Source organism: Lissotriton helveticus, chromosome 7, assembly GCF_964261635.1.
Source record: "Lissotriton helveticus chromosome 7, aLisHel1.1, whole genome shotgun sequence".
Lineage (NCBI taxonomy): Eukaryota > Metazoa > Chordata > Amphibia > Caudata > Salamandridae > Lissotriton > Lissotriton helveticus.
Genome location: NC_136068.1, coordinates 137,115,443 through 137,124,361, shown reverse-complemented (window position 1 = coordinate 137,124,361; position 8,919 = coordinate 137,115,443). Strand labels below are relative to the sequence as shown.

The 8,919-nt window shown below is 45.2% G+C and overlaps 1 protein-coding gene across 1 annotated transcript in view; it reads right to left on the bottom strand.

Moving 5' to 3' along the window:
• Positions 1-263: 263 nt before the first annotated feature.
• The window catches only part of COX4I2 (cytochrome c oxidase subunit 4I2), a 242,673-nt gene continuing 234,017 nt past the window's right edge, over positions 264-8,919 (bottom strand). The window contains exons 4-5 of the mRNA XM_078651745.1: positions 1,665-1,796; positions 264-781 (exon numbers count right to left, since the gene is read on the bottom strand). Coding sequence (XP_078507871.1) covers positions 645-781; positions 1,665-1,796 — 269 coding nt within the window. The 3' untranslated portion in view covers positions 264-644. The remainder of the gene's footprint in view (positions 782-1,664; positions 1,797-8,919) is intronic.

The window sequence follows — 8,919 nt, the reverse complement described above, 5'->3', positions numbered from 1 at the left end:
TTCAAATCAACTCCAACATGAAATTCAGCAAGCGCTTTGTAATAAGTCCCTTCCCAGTAACAGATGCACAGTAAAACAAATCAACTGCTCAAATGAAGCTGAAATTGCCTTGGGCCAACGGGAAATGTTCTTTGAAGTAGAAAGGATAAAGTTTATCGTGGCTCAGGGCACACTTCAGGCTGTGCACACCATGAACGGACTCTCTGGCAGGTGGAGTCACCTCTAAAAAGACCTCATTCTCCAAAATACAAAGACACAACACATTAAGGTAACAAACGTGTTTTATTTCCAGTGGTTGGGCTGGCAGAGTTACAAACTACATTGCTACAAATTGGAGAAGTTGTTCTACAAAAATAAGACACTTATGTAGCACTTGGGGCAAGGATGCAGATCGATAAGGATTTCCCCAAAATCCACCAACAAAGGATTGGTTCGGTCTACAAAACTTACCAGAACGTGCACTAGAACACTATATTTACATGCAAACAATTAAGGTGCTAAGGGAGTTTGTCAAGAATATTTTGTGAAAAGGTACTACCCTACTGGTGTTGGCATAAGGCGCGATCTGATGTTCCCTTTTGGTTCAAAGACCGCGTTCGATCCACCACGGCTAGCCTGGCTCTTTCACTCGGACCTAGAAATATTTACTTCTTCCACTCATTCTTCTCATAGTCCCACTTGGATGACAAGCCCTGGATTGGGCCTATACGCATATCCAGCATCCGCTTGGTCTGCATGGCCTTCCAGTCGTCAGCGAGTGTGTGTGGCTTTGGTGGGTACACTGCAGGAGAAAACCAAAAAATTAGAGGCTTTGGGGCTGCAGAGCAGGACACCTTGAGAAACTAGGAGATTCCAGGCACAAGAGGGTAGGGTCAAAGTTGGGCTGTACAAGTTGGCAGAGGGGAAATACAGATGTAGTAGAAAGGGGATTGAAAGGGTAAAAATCTCCACTCCATATGAACAGCTGGGGAGGAGGGAGAAGAGACAACGGAAAAAGGAGGGTGATAGGGGGTATGAAGAAGAAATGCAGGAGTGAGGGCAGCAAACAAAGTTACAAAGGACATGAGGAAAAAGCAAGCAACCCACAGCTTAGGGATCGATATCTCATTCGGCCCGGAGAAAGATACAAATTTCAACTGGTGGTAGACGAGGAGGCATGGGTGGAAGTACAAAGGCCTGAAATAAGATTGGTTGAATGGGAGTGGTCCATTCGTCTTAGCAGTAGGCTAAATCATGAAGGTGCCAGACTACAACGCACATGGGTGGACTGGATCTTTGGAAACACAGTTGATGCTGTCTGGGGAGTGGTGGTATTCTGAAGTACAGAATCCCTCTGGATTATTCAAGTATGGGAAGGAGGAAAAGCATGGACAGAGACTACAGGGAGGTTTGCGGTAAGAACCTGTTGAATTGCATCACTCCCACCCTGAATTTTATGGCCGTCCCCTTTTGGGTTAAAACATTTGAGCGAGATCTGCATCCCTCATTCTAGTAACCTTTGCATTTTATCCTAAATCACATGTCTTCTCCCGCAAACCCTCAACACAACTTTGGACTCTAGTTTTTACAACCACAGTTGCGTCCTCTTTCCACCTCCTTTTACTTTGCCTAATCTCAAAGACATCCATTGGCCAGGACATCCCAAAATGCCCTCTTGTCCTTACCGTACACTCGCTGCCACCAGACAATGAATGCGGTGAAGCCAACAAAGATGAAGATGCCGCCAAGCACCGTCTTCCATTCGTTGCCACGCTGGTTCATCTCAGTGTACGTTTGGTTGAACTTGATGCGGTAAACTGCAGAGAACGAGAGACAAACCATCCATCACTGAGCCAATATGAGCCGGACAAGTATTGCTCATCGAGATAATATGATATTGGAGACTGAGACTGGCATGCATAGCACTGTTTATTTTATTGGCATTTCAATCAGCATGCATCTGACATGAGTAAATGTTAAGGGCATTAGTGTAGCATGCGGTACAAATTATGCATTTTGAAGTTGATAGACACAAGAACTACAGCATTTTGTATTCCGTATAATGGTTACATCGACATTAACCTTGAGATCTAATCGCATTGGGCATCATCAGTGTGAGTGAAGAAAGGTGGCCTTACGACCGATGAAGGCGGCTATGCAGTAGTGGATGAAGCAGAAGAATCCAGAGTATCCTGATCAGATGCCCTCAATCATGTAAGGAAAAGACCCCCATATGTCTTTGGGCCTGGATGCAATGGGCATTATCTCCCAAAAGGCAGTGAGTTGTTCCTGACAGAATGTGACATCAAGAATCCAATCTTTAATCAGGGGAATTTGGCCTACCCCACCGCAAAGCAACTCTACGCTTGGCCAGTAGCAGCAGCAGCATAGCGAATAACCAACGGACTTCCACTGAGGCATCCCTAACATACCCTAGAAGCCCACTATAGCCCTGGGCTCTATATGCATCATGAGCATTTCGTTGTTTTTTTAAATATCTGTTCAGTATGAGGCTATCGGAGGGCATTCCCAGGCCAAATGTAAAAAGGTTGCCTGGTCTGTGTGGCATCTCCAGCACTCCGCATTGGGCCGAATGCCCATGCGAAACAGCTGTAAAGGTGTTCTATAGTATGGATTAAAAAATGTTAAATGAATTAATCAGTTTGTAGTTTGGGGACAATTGCTCAAGCTACGCACAGCAGAATTGCCATTGCTCGTCAGTAAGCGGTGGCTGTATCTCGGTATTCCACTGTTCTCTACGATTTGGTATATGCACTGGGCAAAATGTTTGCATAGACGTATAGATTCTTGTAATGAGCTTGCGCGCTAAGGGAGTGGTGAGTATGTGTTCTAGAGCTTGCAAGGCTGAGGGGGTTGGGAAAGGTGCTGTGTATCTTGCGGCAAGTGGTACGTATACGGTGGTACAATAATATGTCTGAAAAGTTGGGGGGGTGGCGTATCAGTGTGCGATGGCGGTTCAAAAAACCCTTTCTCCTGGTATAGATCTGCGTAGTTGGCAATACCCAGCCTCCGTGCTCTCTCCATGGCGCCTTTATTGTTTAACGGGGGCATTTGTGGATTCCTAGTCAAGGGAACTGAGGGGGCATCCAATGTTTCAGCGCTTGCTCTCCCCCGGAGACCATCCCAGGCCCACCACAGCGTCTCAGTGGTGACTGTGTGACGGGGGCATTTGTATGGTCGGTACAGTGCTACCTTCAAAGTTATAGGTGCAGCTATGTCCAGTTCAACCACCACATGGAGCTGGAAGGGGATCAGGTGCCCCCAGTAGTGTAAAAATTGTGCTTGTGTGCAGTAAGCGTAAAGAGGGAAATCTTGCGCTCCCAGTCCTCCCTGGCTTTGTGGAAGTGTAAGCATCCCCAAGCGATTCTGGCCTGTCCTCAAGCCCACACTAGTGGAATCACCAGGGAGTGTTCATTTAAAGAACGCTTGGGTGAGTGTGAGGGGGACATTCACAAAAATGTATAAGAACTTGGGGAGGACTATCATTTTGGCAATTTCTATTCTTCCCGCTAAGGACTGTGGCAGAGTGGACCAGATACGGATCTTGCCCTCAAGCCAAGTTACGGTGGGACCAATGTTCAAATTCCATAGTTCCTGGGTGTTCTTGCTCAACCATATCCCCAAGTATTAGACAGGGCCCTCCGCCTACCGAAGTGGATATTCAAGTTGTAAATGGGTTGGGGCTGTCTGTCAGTGGAAACAGTGTAGATTTCTTCCAGTTGATCTGAATGCCTGATATACCGCCAAAGTGTGTAATTTCACGTAGTGTCGGGAGCAAATTTACCTGGAGGTTGTTAATGTACAGGGTTATGTTGTCCATGTATTGTGATATTATCCCTCGAGTAGAGAATTCCAGGCCCCTGGCTGCGTGCTGCTGCCTCAGCTGCGCCGCAAGTGGTTCCGTTGCAATCGCGAAGAGTAAGGGGATGAGGCATCCTTGCCTGGTTCCACGGATAATGACGAATGGGTCTGATATTTGTGCGTTTACAGACAGACTCGCAGTGGGGTCAGTATACAGCAATTTAATTTGTTGTATGAATAGCAGGCTGAAACCCAGTCTGGCTAAAACTGCAAATAGAAATGGCCATTCGAAAGACGTAAATGCCTTGGTGGAGTCAAATAGTGCCACTCCCGCTTGGAATTGGGGGGGCTAAATAATGTAGGATTGTGAAGGTGCGTAAGTTATGCACAGTCGACCTCCCTGGAATAAATCCAGATTGGTCTGGCAATGAGTGGCAAGCGGACAGAAAGCGGACAATATGAGTCGGTAGATTTTGGATCTTTGTCCGGTTTGCGTAAAAGCAGTATGCTTGCTTCCCGAAGCGTGAGGGGTAGTCAACCATTTGAGAGATTTTTGATACACCGCCATGACGGGGGGGGGCAAGGATCGATGCGTAGCATTTATAGAAAGAGGCTGGTAGCCCATCTAGCCCAGGGGCCTGGTCAGGTGGAGGCTACTAATGACCTGGGTTACATCCTCCTCAGGTGAAAGGCTCATCCAAGTATGATCTGTGTGCTCTGCCCAGCCACAGCAGCTCGATTGACTCAAAGTATGAATGGATGTGTTCCGGCAAACCAGTGTGTTGTGAGGTGTAGAGATCGGATTACAACTTTGTGAGATGGTTCTTTATCTCGTGTGGGCCTCTAATTACCTGTTGCGGCCAGTCTTCCAGTTCTGTGATATTGTCTATGGGTTTGAGAAGTGACACTAGTGTTTTCCCAGGCCTGTCGCCCTCTCCATAGCACTGTTAGTTAGCAGTGGTCTACTTCTTAAAACACATAAGCAACCTTTCCATTGAATATCACACGCTCTTATCACATGCTCCATTTACTGCCATAGACTTCTAAGGGGGGCTACGTGGTAGTGTTGAAAATACAGGCATATACAGGAGATCCAGCTTCTTAAAAACATAGACATTAGGAGTTCCAGAAAAATCAGCATCTGAACGGACTAGGCACCAGCTGGAGGGCACATTTGCAACCAGGTAGGACCTATCAGGGTTACGCAGATTAATACAATGGAGAACTATTATTGAGGAAGCTACAGAATTTGTTTATCATTTCTGATATCTCTTCTCTATGTTGCTCAATTTTTTTATTTTTTTATTGATTTGGTATTTTTATCATTACCACTGTAACCGTTATTCATAGTACTGCAACCACACCCGCAAGATGAAATATGAAATATATTAAGGTCGCTTGGATCAACAATACACTTCTCAAAACAAACAAAAAGGCTTTTAGAATTCTCTGGGTGGGATTCACTTCTAATTGATACTGATTTATGTACCACTAGGACAATGTTTTTAATAGGAAGAGTCCCCTTCATATTTAACCCCTGCAAGCCAAAAGCAGTTGAATCTCAGGTGGACGGCAAATCCTGTAATAGTCTGGAGTGGAGAAGAACTGTTAAAATTCAGCTCCAGCAAGAGTTCCCAAGAAGCCGTAGTTTAGACGCAAGAAAATTCCAACTTTTGACCATCACTGATGGAAGATTATATGATCAGAATAGCAGTTCTAGATTGGAGAATTAGACCACAACAATCCAAGATGAAAATCTTAAAATTGTTTTTATGTGTTAAAAAAAGGCCTACCCCTCGCACTCAATTAGCCACCTCACGCCTCATACGCAGAGGCAACGTGAGCACCTGTTCTTGCAGATTCTTGTAATTTAGGCGTTTTCTTGAGCTACGCCTGTCCATGTTGGATGCCCTGATTTCATCAGAACACAGAACAGCTTAGACATTTCACAAAAGAGGAAGGCAGGAAATCTCAAATGCCTAGTCATTCACAATGAACTGAACACAAGTTAATGACCACAAGATCATTGCTATTCCTAGCCATGAATGTTACCCTTTTAATACACACAGAACAAATACTGGGAGACAGTGACGGAATGAAAAATGCCCCCAATATTGACGTTGACCATAAAGTTGATACAAGAACGCATTAGGCTGGGTTAACAAAGGGTGAGCAGTGAGTCAGCGGCTATTTAACAAAATTTCAGCCAGCACTCCTCCTGAGACATTCAAAAATAATTAACATCTGGTTATCTTACTTTTGTTTAATAAATAAACCTATTTTCAAGAGGTTTGCCCATTCTAGTTCCATCTAAAATCACTGCTCTGGTTTCCCCTTCGGTCAGGTCCTTCCACAAACTGCGATTTCTGCCCTGCTGGCTGCCTCTTCCTTCGCTGGGCGAATCTGAAGAGCACTTGTTTTACAGTACTGACCCTTGCCCAATCTCCTCTGAATTCAAGAGACACCTCTACACTTGGAATGGCCCTTGTTGCATCCATGCTGGAATTGATCTTCAGGGACCTTACGGTCCCACTGCCATTTCAATGTTCTTTTGTGCTACAAAAATGACATGTCCTGATGGTGACCTCTGAATTATATATGGGTTGAAACACGGTTGACATGAAGGTGATTTAGCTCAAGTCATGGTGTTTGGTATAGGCTGGTGTTATTACCAGTTTTAAATGTTTACAAACCAAAAGTAAGTTCAACTTTGTCAATTGCTTTTAGTTCTATACAGACACTAATAATTTGGCTGTTCCTTTTGACCAGGACTTAACTTCATAGTATGACAACCCGATTCCTGAATGTAGGGAAGCTAGATGAAAACAAAATTAAATAGGTTTCTCCATGCAAGACTGCATGGCGTTTGCTCATTAATTCAGCAATTGTTTTAAGACACCCACATTGTTTAATGGAGTTCCGGCACGCTATGTAAATACCACCAAAGTGAACCACTGTTTCATTTCCATACAAGCCTGGACCTCCAAAGGCTCACGATTCAGTCCTCCCTCAAAGGACCAGGTGGCGGAGTTCAGCGGACCCTTCATTCCTGTTGGATGGGGGTACACGGACAACACAATGAACCATAGAAAGTGGCAGTCTTTGGTTGGACCGTTCATTTGTTCCTATTCAAGGTTACCACTTGGTTCCACAATAAACCTCATGTTGGATGAACAGAGATCCAGTAGAGTGGATGGGTTATCGACTGTTTGAAACTGATCTACTCTGGGTCTACCCACCTCAAACAATCAGAGCTGTCCATTGGCTGTGTTAATGGATGCAAAAGTAAATTAGATGCATCTTCCATGATCATGACCCTGAATCAATATAGTTATCCCGATACTCCGTATATTCTCCTCTAGAGGCCAGCAGATGCCGCTGGACACAGGCCAGCCAGAACCTCTTGTTCTAGCGACAAGCTCTATCAAAGATGCCCCCACGCCAATAGTACAATGACTGGTACGGTCCAAGCTATTGAGCTGCCTGTCCACTACCACACGTTCGTCCAAAACTCGGTGCATGGATATAGGCTACTACCTTCACCCAGTCACCGACCAGCCACTACTTTGACATGACCATTACCCCCATCTATTTTGCTTCAGCTGAGCACATTTCTGTTTTTAACCAAAGACTCCACAATTGATGTACTGGTTTGGTTGCGGGCCACAGTCTGGTTGTTGTACAGATGTCAGGAATGTAAAGTGGTTGAGCGAAGGCGTTGTACTACTTGTGTTGCAGACCAGCAATTGTGCCTCCGATTGCTTCAACCAGCCACCGGATAGGCCAGAGTTCCAAACGCCATGGTGCAGTCCGGGAATTGGTCTGCCAGCTCTTACGGTACAGATCACTTCAGGGCAATGGTACAGTGACATACTACAGTGCGATGATTTAACGGACATCCGATTTCAGGATGTGAAACCCCAACTCAAGAAAAGGGAAACCTAACCAACGTGTTGTAACACAACACAGGAAAGAAGACTGCAAATGCAGAAGAACGTTCAATAGCAGAAGGGCCGGCTGGCCAGGGTATGACGCCACATGGAAGTGGGTTCAAGGGACACTTCCAGAAACTTTAAAAGAACATCCTGTTAGTGGCACTCGTGGCATCCAGCACTGTTCGCTAACCGGAACAAGCCAGGAATGGACATACTGTGACTAATTTGGAAATGTAACAGAGCAGCAAATCACTCAGATCCTCTGACTTACAGTCCCCAATTCCCTTGGTTATGTAGAACTCTTTTCCTGGTTGTATTTGTGGAATAGATAAAACTTCCATAACCTTTTCTGCAAAATCCATTGCAAGAGTGGACGTTAAGCGGACAATACTATTGAGGTTTCTGTAGAGTATTGAATGAGCGTGAAGTCCAAGCTTCAATGTGACCATTAGGGGCTTACCTGAAATGCACTGATGGACACAGAGAAGCTGGTGGTGGTGAACAGAGGGAAGAGTAGGAGCTGGAGGGCAAGGTGGGCATCCGGGTTTGCTGCTGAGGTCTCCAGGCCACACTGCTTACAAGTCAACATTTTTCACCAGCGCAAAATCCATGCCTCAGCTTCTTCACATGCAGCAAGAGAGGAGTCCACTAACATTATACAAGATAAACATAGATTGCTTTTTGAACCCGGATTGAGAGTCAGGACCAAAATTGAGATATACAAGTCAAAGAGAGGTCAAGCTGTGGGCTGGGGGCTTGCAGAAGCGTAGTCCGATTAACATTTGAGAGGATAGGGACGAGATGCAAGAGGGAGTCACCAAATCAGTACTGCACCCGCTTGAAAAACAAGCACTGGCAAAGCTTCAAGGGCTGATTTGCACTTTCATGAATCAGCCACACCTATAGGCAGGACCACACTGGAATTATGCCATTATGCAGCTGCTGCTTTTTTCACATAATTATGGTCTTGCTGCATTTGCCACATAATCCATCATCTGCTGCATGATCTTCAGATTTTAACCCAAAAAAGTTACCTCCAGCTCAAACGGGTCAAAAGTTACCAAAAACGTGGTGATATGTGGCACACAATGGTAGGCCCTTCGCAAAGGTTGACTGGTCATCTTTCAATTGCTCTTTTCTGTATCTGGTTGTTATATTGGTAAGAATGAGGGGGAAATCTTTT